Raw genomic sequence first — 17,884 nt, forward strand, 5'->3', positions numbered from 1 at the left:
TTTTTTTGTAAAGCTATTTCTCTTTTTCCCTTGATTTGTTGTGATGGTGAACCTTCTATGTTTATCACATGCAACCAAATCGTGTCAGGGAACACAGCTTTGCCTTTCATTACTGTCTTTGAATGATACCATTTGATTTGCTCCTAAATCATCTTAAAACATGGAAGGATTTGACATTATGGGTAGTTGTTGGTACCAGGAACACCTCTCCCAGGACAGACAGGATGCCCCAGATACCACTTTAAATTCCTTGACACACACACATCCTTACAAACCCCTCCAAAGCTAATTATCTCCTTGAGAGCTGATAGACCGGGAACAAGTTCCCAATTGTTACCCCCTTTTTTAAATACTAAAACTATATTTTTATCATGAAAACGATCTCTTCTTCCATTAGCATGTGAAATGTACAGTAGGAACATTCAGCTGACTGGAGGCCATGAATGGAAGGAAGTAAGAGTCTAGGCCAGCAGTAAGGGATGTGGCCAACCTGCTCTAAGGGGACAGGGGCCGTTCCTGCCTCTCCTCCCGCCGTGTGCCTGCTGGGCTAACAGTTAACTGCATGAACTAAAAAATAAAAATTTGCCTCTTGGAAGCTCATAAAAGTGTACTAGAAAAAAGTCTCTACCATTGGATCCACACGGACTGCAGCCATTGACTTTTGGGCCAGCTACAACGGGAGAACCCCTCACGGAATAGTGGATAAATAGGAAGGACTAGCCACGTCACACAGTCCAGTGTCATATTGGAAAATGAAAAGGCAACAGATTAGGAGTCTTTGTCACTGTCCATCCCTCCGTACATATCTGCCAGCTTTTTGAACCGAGGGCCCCAGTCACTCAAGTAGTCATAATCTTGGTCTCCATCTGTGGTCACGGATTCCAGTGAGCTCAGGGAGTCGGCCACCGAGCCGGTGCCTTCGTAGGCATAGGTGGCCAAGGAATCGTAGGGAGGGGCTGTTGGGTCCGTGTCATTTTCCTTTAACCTTTGGTTAATGAAATCTCTGACATCCGTGTTGTCACGAGCTGTTGGAGTCCGCCGTGGTAGAAAAAGAGCTTCGGGCACAATATCCCTGCGTGATTTGCTGTCCTCCATGGCTTCAGGGTTCCTCAGGGTTCCGATATCAAAGGCCTGGGTGTCTTCCTCTCCGCCACCTTCATCGTTGTAACTGACAATGTTATCTCTGATGTCCTCTTTGGAAATGATCAAAGGCTCTTTCTTTCGCTGCCGCCTCAGAGCTGCGAACAGCACCACTGTCACTGGAAGCAGAAAGCAAAACAGAAGGGAAGGAAAGTTAATTTGCCACCCAATTAACGCCAGGAAGAAACACTGCTCCAACCTGCAGCTTTAAAAGTTCTCTTGAAAATGCAGGCTCAACTTGTCCCAGAGTTAAGGATGCCTTTATCTCCATCCATAATCAGATTGGGAGCTTTGGAATGGAGTCTTTTAAAGAAGGCTATACTTTATCCGGAGGATAAAATGCTATCATTTTTGTCAGGACTTCCTTCTTTTTTTCCCCTTTGAAAATGTAAACTACTTTCAAGGTAGGAAAAAATAAATAATAATAAAAAAATTGGAGCCACAGAGAAAGTACGGTGATAAAAGTGCAAATTATGCCAAGCGCCTAAAATGCTCCAAAACCAGATAAAGGAAAGGCTGGCACCTTTGGGATGTGTTGAAGGCTTCACATAACCCCACATCTAAAATAACTATTGCGCTATGCCTTCCTGCACTCCCAACCCCCGAGAAAAGTGTAAAATTAGTTTAAAATCCCAAGCAGAGATGTGAACGTTTGCAAACCTTCCCACATACAAAAAAAAAAAAAAAAAAAAAAAAAAATTAGTACAGATAAAACCCAGAGACCCAGATTCCAAAAGCTAGTGTGGGCCTCAAGCTCAGCTAATTAAATAGGGCAGATACTAATACACTTTCCACATGATTTGTGTTTGAGTTAAATAAGCATATTTATATGAGACTTCACTTTCAAAGACTTATGTCCCACAAGTTCATTGGCCGGAATGTCTGTTTTATGGATATATTTTTTTTTCTTCTAGCTTAGATTAGAGGCAAAGCAAGAATTATGTTTAAATGGCTTCTGATCCCTGTCCACAACTGGTTGGTAGAACACAGCTGGCTACCTGTAGAGAGAGAGACACACATCTACCTACAAATGGACCTAAGGGTGGAAAACAAAAGCAGCAACAGCTTAAAGAGAAAGTGTCCATCCAACACAGAAAATGCATCTCCAGTCCATGTTTGTCCAGGACACACTGGCAGGGCCTCTCACCCATTACACGGTCCAGTTTCTGTATGCCATGAAAACTGAATTCTTGCAACAGTGTTTAGGAGGCAAGTGCATCTTGATCCCAGTGAATAGATTTACATGCTTACTTGTCTATATGTTATCCTTTCAGGCACTAATAGTATTACTAGTTGGCTGCCTGGAGAGAGATTTCTCCATACCAATCGCTGTACCAAGGGCATTTCATATTCAGCGGCAGTTAGTCATTGTAATAGACCTATGACAATTAACCATAGGTAAGACCCCAGTTTCCCCACAAGGAAGTTGAGATCTTGAGATGTCACATGCAGCAGGCATTCAAATCCAGGTCCACCAGACTAAGGTTGCACTCTTACCTGCCATGCTGGGAGCTTATTGGGATGACTCTCTTTCGTAAGGAAAGACAATTTTCCCATTCTCAAGTATGTGGCCATGTAGCTGTCCATCCTCCCTGCTCTCGTCAGAGAGTGTCCCAGCACCTCCGCTGCCTCACCCACCCAGGGCATCCATTCATTCTCTCCATAAATAGTTAGTGTCTGCTTTGTGCCAGGTGCAGTTCTAGGTACTACCAGTAAAACATGTGGATGGAAAGCCCTGCTTCGGAGCATGGGCAGATGTTTGGGGACGGTTGGATGGAGACAGAAAATAAACATGTATACCAAGTCAGAAATGATTAGAGGTTGTTAAGTGCGATTTGAACAAGAAAAGGCAGAAGAGAGCAAAGAGGGGGAGGGCTTCTCTGTTAGGTCCATGGGCTGGGAAGGTTCCTGCCATTCCAGGAACACCTGGAGGAGCTGTCCAAGGTGTTCACTAGCAAAGAGGAAACAGCTACAGCCCCTAGGTAGGTGTGTGCTTGTAGTGTCTGGGGAACAAGCAGGAGTCTCTGTGGCTGGACCAGAAGGGGTCAAGGAAAGGATACGGAAAGGAACCCTGGTGACTTTGGTTAACTTTCAGCTCCACCTTGGTAGGGGTTGGAGACCTTCAGGGCTTAGGTTTAATCTCCCTTTTATGCTGCTTTCCAGTGTGATGTGGTATGGATTTGCAAAAGCCAGGGATATATATAGGTTAGGATAACATTAGGGAGTAGAGGACAGACTTCATCCATCTGCCCTGAAACAGTTCAACTGTAATGTACACGGAGTCTTTCTGTCCTTAAAGACGAGACAGCAAGCATTCGTCACTCTTTCATATTCCAGATTAAAGTAGTCAGATTTTAAACATTTCAGTTCTGTGAACTTGTAGCCACAGTGAGAAGTGAGAGAGGGGGATAGTCAAAAGCCACAGGTGTTCAATGATTAGCCACAGTTTAAGTCTATAGCGAAGACTTCCTGCGTCTCCTGTTTTCTGAGTGTACACACTGATAATGGGAGATTCATGAAAACCGACTTTTCTAAATGGGGACCGGGCGGGGACAGAGGCATTTAGGATGCATCTGTGTGGTGCCTTTATTGGGGACTGGACTCTTGTTTCTCTGGTCTCTTGGGGCAGGAGGACGGCAGCAGGATTTCAGGAGTGGGGGAAGGGAGGGGAAAAAGATGTGGTCAGTTACATGTTCCAATCCCATTGTAGAAATGGTGTGACCTCTCAAAGCACATTCTCTTCTCTGTAAGAGGGAAGCAATAACACAATGTCTGGGGCTGTCAAGAAGAATGAGTCAGATGTGAAAAACTTGGCAAAACTCTAAATTGCTGTATAGATTAGATGTAATTGTTGTTGGGATGTTTGAAATATTTCATTTAATATTTCTACATGTATCTAATGTGTTAGGTCAAATCCACTCCAAGCCCCACCCCCACCCCCAGCTCCTCCCTTACACACTAACTTCTGTTTGAATCTTTTTACTGTTTTCTTTTAGTAAAATACTAGATGCTATGGGAATCACCCAGGGACTTTTTTGGGGTGGGCAAGTGCCCTCTCCCAGAGCCCCACCCCTAGGCCAGGCCTGCCTTTGGATCAGATTTCCTCATGAGCCTGTGTGATAACCTTCCTTCTCTGGCAACCTCTCAGATTTGCCTCTAATCTCTCCAATGATCCCAGTTTAAGTCTGATGTCTTTTTGAGACTGGAAACTGCACTGTACTCCAGACGCCCACAGAGAACCTAGGGATTGGGATGGGTGGACCATGCCTGCCTGGAATGAAAAGCCTGGGTACAGCACTGAGTACTACCACCTTGACCACATGGCTGACTTCGTATCTTGACGCCTCAGCTTTCATATTGAAGATGTAGATGCATTCGCACACCCCAGGTAGTTCCAAGGAGAAGGAACAAAAAATTGTAAAGTACCTTGCGCGCCATCTAAGTCTATGGCATGGGCCTAGTTAAGCTAAAACTCATTTTCTTCTTTTCAAAAAAAAAATATGTACAGAATTCCCAAAACACTAGACAAGGTGTGGGAGGTACTGAAGCCAATTAAGAATAATGAAGAGACAGTGAGTTTATTTCAGGAAAAAAAAGTGAAAGGGGGAGAAAAATGAGTTATTGAATAGCAAGAGGGTAGAGAAGATGGACTGATGCCTGTAGGTCTGTAAGTCAACATGCCACAGAGATGCTTGCACATCTAGGATTATGGCTGCTCTACCCACAATTTCCAGGAAATGGAGCCAGCCCAGATGTCTAAATAGATGGATAAAGAAAACATGATAAATATACACAATGGGATTTTATGCAGCCACAAAAAATAAAATAAAATCATGACATTTTCAGGAAGAACTGACCGAGCGAGATCATTACATTACTTGAAATAAGTCAAGTTCAGGATAAATCCTGTATTTTCTTCTACATGAAAAATCTAGATTAACATTATATGTATGCACATATTCATGCACATGTATTTCTAGCTCTCTGTGTGTTTATGTGTAGGAGTGTAGGTTACAAAAGTAGGAAGGGTCTAATGAGGGGGCAGGAGGAGGGTAGGGAGTGAATTGAATATATGAAAGAAAGTAGAAAGGGGCCATCTGGGGAGGGGTAGGGCGGTGGGGAAGGGAGAGGGTGAGAACCAAGTATGAGGACACATGTGTATGGAGAGTCCATTTGATGTGTGAAGAGATACATTGCTTCGTACGTTAACCATAAAAAACAACTAAACATGTAAAATTAGGACAGAGAACTAGAGGTAGTAAGGAGAAGGTTTAGTAGGTAAAGGCTGTTCCGTCTTCCACCAGCCCCCCCAGGACGTCTGGACACTCCTTTTCGATCAAGAGCAATGATCAAGTCCTCCAGGTTTTACAGACACACACAATTAGGGACACCGCTAGGCCTTTGTACTTGGTCAGTGCTACAGAGCTTCCTACTGTAAAATGCTTGGCTCAACTATTGCTTGAGAAGAGGATCGTGGTTCTGAAGTCGAGTTTCCAGGCTTTTGTTGTAGTTGACAGCACTGATCGGGAATGGCCAAAGTCTTTCTTGTAGAAACGCAGTACCCTTTCTATGTTTCTCCACTGTTATCCAGACATCGTTATTGGAAGGGGTCTCCTCCTGGTGACATTTTCTTGCTTGCCTTTTTAGAGAGGGTCTCACGTATCTTAGGCTGTCACAAACTTACCACGTAGCTAAGGATGACCCTCAATTTCTGATCTTTAGTTTTCCACATCTCCAGTGCTGTGGTTCCAGGTGTAGGTCAAGCTTGGATCTTTCATTTTAAGCTGTATATAGGTGAGATTGTAAAACCAAACCTTGTTTTGATTTTATTTTTTTTTAAATTTAATTGTGTTTTTTGATGTCCACTGGTATCTTGTCTTCATGCATGTCTGTGTACCACATGCATGCCTGGTATTGGATCCTCCGTAACTACCATTAAAGATGGTTGTGGGATCTGCCAAGTGAGTACTGGGAATCCAGCCTGGGTCCTCTGGAAGAGCAGCCAGTGTTCTTCACTGCAGAGCCATCTCTCCGGCCCCTTGCGCTCAGTCTTGGAAGGGATACATGAGCTGATATTTGATTTTTTTTTTTTTTTTACTTGAATGATGGTCAAAAGCTTGTTAACCTTTTTGAACTCAGTTTTTGTTTGTTTGTTTGTTTGTTTGTTTTTTGGCTTTTACTTCTTTGAGAAAATTCCTGGGAGAAACAACTTAATGGGAGAAAGACAGATCTTGCCGTATGGATTCGAGGGACCAGTCCATGGTCACTTGGATCTACCACTTTTGAGACTGTGATGAGGCAAAGAGTCATTGGGGCATCGACATGTGACAGAAGAGGCAGCACATCTCACGATGGATAAGGAAAAGAATGAGCAAAGGGTCCAGGGACCAGATATGCCCTTCAAAGCTATGCCAGGTGCCATAATTTCTTCAACCGGGCCCCACATCCTAACAGCCCATCCAACTCTAAACGTAGGCACATTGATCATCTAATGATGTTAACAATTCCTGACCCAGTTCCCTCTGAGTTGCACCACCAACCAGGGACGATATTTCTAACACATGAGCTCAGCTCTTCTTGGGGGAGAGACTCATATCCGAGCCATAACCGGTCTTGGATTTCACTTTTATATACACTCACGGCTTTGGGATCCAGATTTGCTTCCTAATGATGGGAGTTATTTAGTAACAATCTGAAAATGATAGACATTCCATATGTGGTCACCAGAAAGCAGTGCTAAGTGGGTAGTTATCCCATTGTGTGGTTCAAATTAACTTTGTCTCATTAAAGAGAAATGCTGTACTTTTCTTTCTTCCCCTGTGTGAGAAGGAAAAGTCTTCCCTGTCCTTTTCCAGTTTTCTGTTGACCTTAAATATTACCTTATAGAAGGGGCTTTCGTCAGCTGCTCCATGCTGGATGATTCGCGCTCTTCAAAAATCTACCAGTATTTGCCAAGTTAAATATTGACAACAAACAGAACAAACAAGGCATACACAGATATTGCTTGCTAATTCCCCTGAGATGCATTGCAGTATGATGGACAACATATTATTTTGGTGAAATGGTACCCTAGGCAAGCAAAGACACGGGCACATATTACATCTGTTCATTCTTCAAAGCCATTCATTCTTTTTTTAAAGCAAAAAAAAAAAATGAGTTCATGTTTGAATAACAGATTCTCAGCGTATGACTCTACTCACCTAGATCAGGCTGTATGTCTTACTGGGGGAGGCGGAAAAATCTAGAGTGTCACAGTAACAGTGTGTGCCCCTCACCAAGGGGAGATAGGATGCAGGGAGAAGCAGTTTACCTAGTAGGATCACGATGCACAGAAGGATGGCCACCAGAGCCCCTGTGCTCAGCCCTGTGGGGTGGATGAGGGCCTCGGCGTGGCAGGACTGCATGTTCCCATGGTGGTCACATGCACAGACCCGGACAGTCACTGTCCCAGTGCTGCTTTGGACTGGGTAGTCGTTGTCCGAAATGACCACAGGCAGGAGATAGGTGCTCATCTCGTGTCTGTTATAGCCATTTTTCCGAGTTAGGATCCCTGCAGTGTTGTCTGGAAGCAGAAAGCAAAATGGTGAGTGTGTGGATACTACGCTATTCATTGAAGAGGTTGTGATGGAGACAGATGTGGATGGAGATGGAGATCCAGTCCTGTAGGGACTTGAATAAAGGGAAGGTCGGGAGCTTACTTACCTTTGTTGTCTTGTATGGTAAAGTTTGAGCCACTGGCTGCTTCTGGGGCCAAAGAGAAGGAGAATTGATGTCCACTGTAAGGATCGTCCTTGTCAACAGCGTGCAGGGTCTGAATCAGCTGCAGTAGAAACCATAAGGTTGTCACAAAGGTTCAGGACCCAAAAGTATTTCTCACAGTTTTTTTTTCTTTTGGAAATTGCTAGTTCTACAGTTTGTTACTGAATGAAGATGACAGCCCTTAAAAGAACCACCAGTGCATTCCATGCAAAGGACTCCTTCTTTGCTGTGGGATCCGCTCTGCCAACAGTGTGGTCTTCACCGGGACCTCACTTCCCTATACACCAGAGCCCCTTCCTAGGTTGTGACAATCTGAATGATCCCCAGACCTTGCCAGAAATCCCCATGGGGCAAGATTGCCCAGGCTGAGAAGCGCTGCTGGAGAGTGATACAGAACCCCAAAGGTGGTTATCGACAGTGTTGCCAGGTAACGAAATGGATGTACTCTGGGCAGCCCGTGCTAAAGTCCTATCTTTTTATGCTCCTAGGTTAGCAACTTGGGAAAAAAATAAAGAAAATGAATTTTAAAAAACCGCCATAACTTCAGCTCTCCCTTTCCCCGCCCTTCCGTAGTGCACTTCTGTTTTGACAAAGTGCAGGTAATTCCTCAGTCACAGCCTGCAAAGACCTCTCAGGTGGGTGGCAAATGGGTGAAGCTGTAAAACGTTCATGAATTTGTATTACTTTACAGATGGGCAATGTAAATAAGTAAAACTGTGAATTATAGGCAATTGGATAATGTGTTCTAGTTATTATTTTCAAGTACGTATGCAAATTAAGCTATCTGTTCACCAATAAAGATTTTATTCCGGCAACACCATGACTAATCTATTTTAATGAAAACTTAAGACTGATTTGGAATCTGCGTCAGCCTTGGAGACTGATGAACTTCCAGTTCTTAGAAACTGTTTGTTCTCTTATGCAAGTTAAACATTCATCTTGTCTTGGTTATTATTTATGGTATTAATACCCTTGGCATCCACTTCATAGATAATTCAAGAGGAGCCCTCCACTGTGTGTGTATCGTCTCAATTATTAGATCTAAATTAATCTGACTTCCAAGCTGAAGGTGCTTTTTAAAATGCAACTCACCTGATCCGCCTTTGCTTTTTCACAGACAAAAGTTTCATAGAACTCAGCAAATTCTGGGGCATTGTCGTTGACATCGAGAACTTTAATATATAGAGGCACGCGGCTGCTTTGCTTTGGGTTATCTGATGCACACCAAAAAGAAAGAAACAGGCACTTTTGTGTCGATCACTGATTCTCCTTAGACAACAACAGACACCTACTCTTTCATTCTCATCCTTCGCACTAATCCCCTTGGTCCACTGGAGGACAGACTTCCGGTCCGAGGGGCAGGAGTTAGGAACTCTCGCTTTCTCTCTCATCCACTTAACCCATGTCTATTTGAACGTTCATTTAATAAAACCTTCCTGAAACATCTGACACCTACTATGGGCTGGTAATTATTTTGGGTCCTGGGTCTCGAAAAGGAGCAAAATAAATCTAGTGAGTTTTAGGTAGTCATTCTAATGTGGAGATAAACAGCACACACTGCCCCAGAGGGTGAAATGAAGCAGCGAAAAGGGATAGAGTGAGATGGAGCTGTTACGTTGTGTGGGATAACCCAGGATATGTGTGGGATAACCGGGATCACTGTTCAGAGGCACCAGGTTCAGATGTGACCAAAGAGAAGGAGTAAGTCGTGTGGAAACGTCTAGATTCCCAAAGAAATAAAACAGTGAGTAGAAAGGCTGATTTTATATAAGTGCTCAGATTTTCATTTGTTGAAGGTGGTTAACAAGTTCTGACAACAGTATTTTTAAGATCTCTATCATCTGTTTTTCTCTCACTATCCTCCCAAAGTTAAAGTGGCTGTGATATGAATTGTGATATGTCTCAATCACCCATATTTTCAAATATATTAAGAGAAACATTAAATACTAAAAAATAGAAAATTTTAGGCATAAACCTAAAATATACATAAAAGGATTAGTAAAAAAACTAAACTTCATGTTTTGAAGAATGGTCATTTGTAGTGGAAAATTATTTTGTAATTTTAAAGCTTTAAGAGTATACTGTTATTGGTGTCTCTGCCAGTCCCTTGGCACAAACTCTGCAATCCAGATTCCTATCTCATAAATGTCTAATGAGGAGTCCTTATCACTATCAATGTTTGCGCCTCCTTTGGTCCGCATTGGCCTTTCATTATTCCACCCAGTGCCCTTCAGAGACTTCACATCTCGTGAGTTATGTTGGCAAAATGGAGCCATAATAAACCATTTGACATGGAATATTTCACAGCAGATATCTAGCTGAGATAAAAGTGTTTTAGAACTCCAGAAATTAAAAACCAAATCAAAAGAGCTATATACTTCGGAAGCCAATTTTAAACACTGAAATATTATTTTAAAGATTATCCTCTTTTCATGTGCTTCTATCTAACAGTGCTCACTGCTCACATTAACCTGCATTGAGTAAAATAATTTCATTTGAAATGTACTTTTTTTGGGCACTATTTTTCTTTGCATTGGATTTCATGCAGAGTGCCATAAAATCCATTCTAAAAATTGTATTGATTATTTCGTGCTTTGTATTGCTTGACTTGATAGACTGCAGGAAAGTGATGATTTGTAGCTCCTAATTTGTAAAGATTTTGAAATAGAAATTCTATAGAAGGTTAGAAAGAATATCTAAAAGGTGTTGGCCCACACCTACATTTTGAAGATGTGTGGCTCTACCCAGTCCCTTGCTTCCTCACACAATATTTGAGAGTTCACTTTTTCCAGATGTTTTTGTGACTGTCTAGCTTATATTCTTTGGGAAATCATAGCTACCATGTATGTATTCTATTTCACTTGATATATATATATATATATATTCCATCTATCCATCCATCCATCCATCCATACATACGTATATACATCCACCATGATGGCACCATGCAGGTTCAATATATTTGTGTGTGTGTGTGTGTGTGTGTGTGTGTATGTAGATCCCAAATTTATGTTGGGTGTCTTTCTTTATCACTACGCACCTTACTGACTGTTGAATGCTTTCCTAGTCTAGATAGACAACATGCCCTGGAGACCTCCTGTCTCCGCCTCCTGAATGCTGCAATACAGGCAGCCACCACATCTGCCCAGCTTTATGTAGCCCTGGGGGATTCACACATTCCTGTTGGGCCATCTCTCCAACCTGGAGAGGTGTGTTCTTATTTCCAAATTGCAGAACCTTCCCAGTTTTTCTCCAGTTAAGGTCAATCAACACACATTGAGAAGAAACATTCTTGCAGATCTCTCCCCAGTACTCTTTAGCTCAACATACAGGAGCAGGACCATTGATGTGAGGTGAATAGCTTTGGCCATGCTTGAACAAGCCGTCACCTCTACACTCATTCCATCAGTGGGGACAGCACTGATAAGGTTGGACTTACTGATCTCCGTTGCTATCACTGTGATGTTGTGCCACAGCAGGGTTTCCCGGTCGAGAAGTTTTGATGTAAAAATCGAACCGTTTCCAGAATCAATGTTGAATATCCTGTCCATATCTGTGTGTCTATCCACAGAATACCTGAAAACGCAGAGTAGAATTTTGACTTTTCTTGACTTGCTCTTTTCACAATGTAAAACCACTCCAAGAATATCTCACCTATTAATTCTTTCTATTTGTAGTGCTTTGAAGCATCTGTAACTGTAACGTTAAGCAAAATATTTTGATAAATTATATCTTTACAATCAGCTTGAATAGTACACTTACTAGGCAAGTTGTATGGTTTTACTAATTTCTTTTTAATGTGCAATTAGACCAAGTTTATTTTAATATGTAATTTAGATCAAGTTTATATAGTAACTAATTTCTTATGGCTTCGCGTGGTGTATGAGTGTGTGTGATGTGTATGTCTGTGTGTGTGTATGTTGTTTAGGTCTGTGTGTGTGTGGTGTGGTGTGTGTGTGTGTATGTGTGTGATGTGTATGTCTGTGTGTGTGTTTGTTGTTTAGGTGTGTGTGTGGTGTGGTGTGTGTGTGTGTGTGTGTGTGTGTGTGTAGATCTCTGTGTGAATGTGCGCACACATCATCAGAGGTTAATGTTGAGTTTTTCTCAGTTGCTTTCCTCTTTATTCTGAGATAGGGCCTCTCACTTAACCCAGAGACCACTGCTGTGTCTAGCCAGCAGTAGGGATTCTCAGTTTTTGCCTTCAGACTACTGGAATTCTAACCAGGCAGCTCTGTCCACCAGTCCTTTATGTAGGCTCTGGGGTTCAAAGTCCAATCCTGGACCATTTCAGGCATCATTTCCCAGGATATATTAGGTTTTTAGTCTGGGGGGCAGGTGGGGTTGGGAACAGGAGTGATCAGGTTGCAGGGAGGGATGGAGGGAGAGAATATGGAGTGGGGATGATTGGAATTTGGGGGGGCATTTGGGGAGCAAGCTAGAAACCTAGAGCAATGGATATTCTGTGGACTCTATGAGGGGGACACTAGCCAAGACTCCTAGTAATGGGGTACACGGAGCCTGAACCAGTCATCTTCTGTAACTGGGTGAGGCCTCAAGCGGAGGAATTGAGACACAAACCCAGCCACAAAACCTCTGACACACACTTTTTCATGCTTGCAGAATATGCTGGGACAGGAGCCTAATATAATTGTCATTAGAGAGACCAGCGAGAGAGGCTTCATCCAGAAACTGATGGGAGCAGATTCAGAGTCCCACAGCCAAACATTAGGTGGAGTTCCAGGAGTCCTGTGGAGGAGGGGGAGGAAGGATTGGGGAAGCCAGAGGGATCAAGGACTCCTTGAGAGAACACTGCCCACAGAATCATCTGACTGGGGCTCAAGTGGGCTCACGGAGATCAGGGAGGGAGCCTGTGTGGGTCTGACCTAGGTCCTCTGCATATATGTTATGGGTATATAGCCTCTGGGTTGCCTTGTCCAGCCTTGATGTGACAATATGTGCCTGGCCTTATTATAGTCTTTTATGCTATATTTGGTTGATGTCCCTGGAAGGCCTGCTCTTTTCTGAGGGGAGGTGAAGCAGAGTTGGGGGAGCAAATCAGGGGAAAGGGGAGGTGGGTGGAAAGAACTAGGGGGAGGGGCAGGAGGATAAACTAGTCAGGACATTAATACATGAAAGAGGAATAAGTGAAAAGGAAAAAAATAAGTTTTTAGATTGTCAGAATGTTAATATATGTGCTTATATAGGGGCAGGTTATTTTTTATATCATCCGTTATATTTAAAGGATCATTCTGTTTTCAGAAAACAGAAGTCGCCTAGCTTGGGTGAGGATGGTTGGGTAGGAGAAGGAGGTAGGGGGTGGGATTAGAGATGAATGCAGAGTCTGAGTAGGAGAATGTGTTGGCCATAGGAAAGCACTGGGGTCTATTCTAAATGCCATGGAAACCTCTGCCCGGGCCCCATGTAGAGCAGCACCCTAATGTAAACCGCACTGAAAGAAAGATGACTGGTCAGATCGAGGAGAAATGATGTGGGGAGAGGAGTGAAACACAGGGCTTCAAGAAGATTCAAGGCCCCATTTTTGACACATAGAGATTGTGGGCCTGAGGGACACCTGGTGGGTCTAATGAGGCAGAGCCACGCGGACAACCTGGGGTTCTTACTCTGTGACCTTGGGAACAGGAATGCTGAGAACAGTATCCCTTACCTACCCAATAGGAGCAGAGAGTTGTTCAACAAGGGCAAGAACGATGCTAGGGCAGCGTGAGGGATGGGGAGTATTTACAGAGAGTGTGTGGAGATTTACAGGGGGACCAGAATGGCATCTAAGAAACCAAAGATGAACAGCACCTTTGACCCCAGTATGGACGGCAACATGAAGAAACTGGAGGAGTGTTACCGTTTTTTTTACATAATTTTTTAAACTAGTTTTAACCTATGTTTAAATGTACTTAAACATGTAACTCAATTTTAGGATAGCCATGTAAAGGGCCCAAGTATGTATGTATGATTATGAGCGAGAAGGTACCGAGAAAATTCTGAATAGACTTAGTATGTTAAGGTTTGTCATTAAAAAAAATAAATTCCCATGTCCACTGCATTTTCAAAACTTCTGTCATGGAAGGGAGTTTAAAGATGTTGGCTTACCCAGCATTGGGGCATGCTAGAGGGGTGAGGAAGGAATGGGTGAATGGGAGGAGGAGCATCCTCAAAGAGGCAAAGGGGAGGGGGAGAGGGATGGGGGATGGGATGGTGGGTAGAGGGATAACAGGAAAGGGGGTATCATTTGAAATATAAATGAATAAAATGATTAATAAAACAACAACAAAAACAAACAAACAAAAAATATGTTGGCTTAAACTGGGAGCTCCCAGAGACTAAGCCACCAACCACAGAGCAAATATGGGCTGGCCTGAGGCCCCAGCAGAGGAGGGCCTTTTCTGGTCTCAGTGGGAGAGAATGCACCTAATCCTGTAGAGACTGGAGGTCTCAGGGAAGGGGGGATGCACGGGATGGGGGAGCACCCTCTCAGAGGAAGGGAAGGGGAGATGGGGTGAAGAATTCTGGGAGGGGGCAGCAGGAAGGGGAGCAAAACAATGAAGCATGCAATGAGCAAAAGGAAATGTTGGCTTAAAAAAATTGGCTTAGTAGAAACAGAGTTTAAAGAAATCATCCAGCTATCAGATGCATTTAGAGTTGCAAAGGCTCTAAGAAAAGATATGAGTCATCTGTTACAATGTACAGTACTCAAAGTTCTATTCCAGTGAACTGTTTTCTATTTAAAATGTAAGTAGCCAGGTGACAATGTCCTCATACTGATGTTTGTTGCTTAGTAGCTGTCTAAATGAAATAGGCACTCATTTATTGCTTGCTATTCAAACTTACTTTAGCAAAGAATTAACGAAGTTCACAATGGCCGTGGTGTCGCCAGGCCTTCATTGTAGCCTCAAGACATTGAGCATGGCCCTTTCATCCTCAGAAGTGCTCAGACATGTTTAAAAAGCTATCCACTAGTTTTGACATTTCTGCCGTGAACCAACATTTATTAAAACATTTAGGCAAGAACATTGAACCTACTTGTTCATTCTTTTTTTTTTTTTTTTTTTTCATTTTAGAAGACAGATGACAAATATTTGTAACACGTTGCTACTTCTCAAAAAGGAAATTACTGTCCTCCTTGACTATGAGGAATCTAATTTATCTATGAACAAGGTTTTCCCTCATGAAAAATGCTGTGTTTTACATTCTCAGAGGCTGCCTCGATCACACACAGCAGCCACCGCTTGCTCCTTGAGTCAGCCTCCTAGGGTAGTTTTAAATTTTACAAATAATCATGTTTCTCTATCAAGCCTTGAAATATACAGGAAGCAATGAGAAACTCTTGAGTTGAAGGCAGCTTTAAATTTTAAAGAGAGAAGATTAACTAGTTAGGAAATAAGTGAAATTTATATTGTCTTCCCTAATTGGGAGATTAAAAATTAATGGAAACCCTAAAATGCCTATATTGTTTAGGAAAGATGATTATAGACAAAGCTGTATTTTCTTTTTGTTACTGTTATTTTCTTTCCTCTGAAGTCATTTCAGTTTATATCAGGGGTACTTATTGTCCAGAAACACTAACTGTGATCATTGTCAACAGGAAATAAGGCAGCTGGCCTCTACATGGCTGTAGTGGATGGTTTGACCTTCTCCTCTGGGACTTTACTGCATTTTGTGATTAAATGATTTGTCTTGTAAATATGTCTTCAGGCGAAGGAGATTTATTTGTGTGGTGGGACAGAGGCTGCATTTGTATAGACTAATAAAAAAAGATTTACCTTATTTTTATTTATGTGTATGAGTATGTGTTTGTGTGTATGTGTATGCACATGAAGCTTGGGTATCTAGGGAGGTCAGAAGGAGGCACTGGATCCTTAGGGGCTAGAGTTATCGGCAGTTATAAACCACCTGATACGAGCACTGGGAACCAAACGAGTCCTTTGTCAGAGCAGCAACTGCTGAGCTACCTCTCCAGCCTTCACTTAGACACTGTACGTGGCAGATTATTGGTAGTGACATGTTTTTTTCTTGTATGTACCAAAAGACATCGTGATAAAGTTATGGTAGGACATTGTTTTGTGATTAAACAGTTAACGATGGTGACTACATAAAAACCTCAACATTTTTTTTTTTGTTGTTGTTCATGGTTATTCAATATGTGTGTCTAGACTAAGTCCAGATGATGTATAGATATATTTTCTTAATATAAGAATAATTTTATCCTGTAAGGGAAATCGCTGGAGTATGCATAGATGCATCAATATAATCTATGTATGTTTCTAGACTTAAATCCATATTTATACATCAAATCTACATGTACTGAGGGAAGACTGGCAGGGAACGTCTTTAGCATGAAGCCAACAGCCAGCCCAGCTTGACAAGCTAAGTTCTTCCTTCCGTTCACAACACAGAGAACAGCACAGAGGAAAACTGGCATTCAGTTTAAAAACTAGTATACTAGAAACTAGCCTAAATTTCCAGAAGACATTTTTCTTCAAGTTAAAGGCATGCTGAACTATCAAAAAGGTAACTTAAGCTTATATTTGTTAACGTCTATCATTAACACTTTTAAATTGAACTTCACACCGACTTGCTAAGGTCCCTCCTCCACTCCATGTAATGAGAATGAGTTCCAGGTGAGAGAGCATTTGCGAAAGTACCTAAGGTGCATGTGCTATGGAAACAAAGCCATCACTCACTTCCCCGACTAAGTGAGTTAAATTACACGGGGGAAATACTGGGTCCGCCGAGCTCACATGCGGCTGCCCTGGTGGATCGGAGCCATCTTCAATGTGGCAAAGGTCTTACAGTAGATAGATAAAACATGGCTCGATGTGCCCTGAGAGTGGAGCAGACATCTGTGTGTTTTAGATGTGTAGATTTCGTGAGATTTGACCAGAACAAAGGGAACTGGCTGTTGGAGCTACACACTCTTTTATCTCCAACAGCATTCTTCACACAACATACAGAACTGCCATTTAAGAGTGAAGTTTGGGATTAGGTAGTTCTTCTAGTCAAAGTTTCCAGATGGCTTCTCGCCTCAATTAGATAAGATCCAGGCTTTACCGTGAACTGTGAATCCCAGTAGGACCTTGGTGGCGGCAAACCTCCCTGCTGCCTCTCAGTTGACCTCACCCACCTTGTCCCTCCACTCTTATTTCATCCCTCCCTTCTCTCTCTTCATCTCCCCACTTTGTTTTTCCTATCTCCACTTCCATCTCCTCTTCCTTTTCCTTGATGTGCAAACCTCTCAGCCATTCCTACAACAGAGAAAGTCGGCTCCAGGATTAGACCCCTCCCTCCTTTACCCCTTCTGCCGGTCTCCCTCCTAGGATTCTGCATAGTTCATCCCTCCATTTCTTTCAAATCGTTACTGCAAATGATTTCCTACTAAGAAGGCTAAGCCCTGGTCACACCATCTTAAACAGGGTCCCTGTCAATTGACTTTTCGAATTCCTTCCCCTGACCTACTGCATATTTATCCTTTGTTTATTTCTCTCTGTACACTCTCTATGTCGCAGACTTAGTATAATTGTCTTTTGCACTCCCTTACGTATGGGATATGCATGGTGTCTGGCAGATACTCTGATCAGAATACGTCTGTGAACTCACTGGCAAGAATCTCTACAGATTTTATTTTATTTTTCCTGTGTACTTTATCTAAGGAGAATGATTTACACGATAGCATCCTGATTTAGTACCATTTTCATTTATTCTACCGGGGCTGAAGGCTGACTGTTGGTTGATTCCAGGATTTGCATATGATTCTAGAATCCCCAGGTTGTCAGTGGCCTCAAAGAGCAATGAGGCTTCCTTGCCACATGATTTATAACCAAGGAGCCAGCAAAGCATGGGGAAGACGAAGCTTGTTTACATAGCATTAATTTGGATCCTACCCTATTAATTTCTCCAGCGTTTTGCAGACATATCACGAAACAGTTCTTGTTTTTATTTACACATGCAAGAGGAAAATTATTCATCTAAATGG

General features: G+C 42.5%; 1 protein-coding gene across 4 annotated transcripts in view; it reads right to left on the minus strand.

Moving 5' to 3' along the window:
* The window catches only part of Cdh6 (cadherin 6), a 133,786-nt gene continuing 115,902 nt past the window's right edge, over nt 1–17,884 (minus strand). For 3 of the 4 annotated variants that reach the window (XM_021208187.2, XM_029544046.1, XM_029544048.1), the window contains 5 exons: nt 11,339–11,475; nt 8,992–9,113; nt 7,843–7,960; nt 7,451–7,702; nt 1–1,259 (listed from right to left, as the gene is read on the minus strand). In XM_021208187.2, the coding sequence (XP_021063846.1) occupies nt 769–1,259; nt 7,451–7,702; nt 7,843–7,960; nt 8,992–9,113; nt 11,339–11,475 (1,120 nt within the window). In that variant the 3' untranslated portion in view covers nt 1–768. Of the gene's footprint in view, nt 1,260–7,340; nt 7,703–7,842; nt 7,961–8,991; nt 9,114–11,338; nt 11,476–17,884 lie in introns of all 4 variants that reach the window. The other variant, XM_029544047.1, reaches the window with a different exon arrangement.

This window comes from Mus pahari, chromosome 11 (genome assembly GCF_900095145.1).
Source record: "Mus pahari chromosome 11, PAHARI_EIJ_v1.1, whole genome shotgun sequence".
NCBI classification, from domain to species: Eukaryota; Metazoa; Chordata; class Mammalia; order Rodentia; family Muridae; genus Mus; species Mus pahari.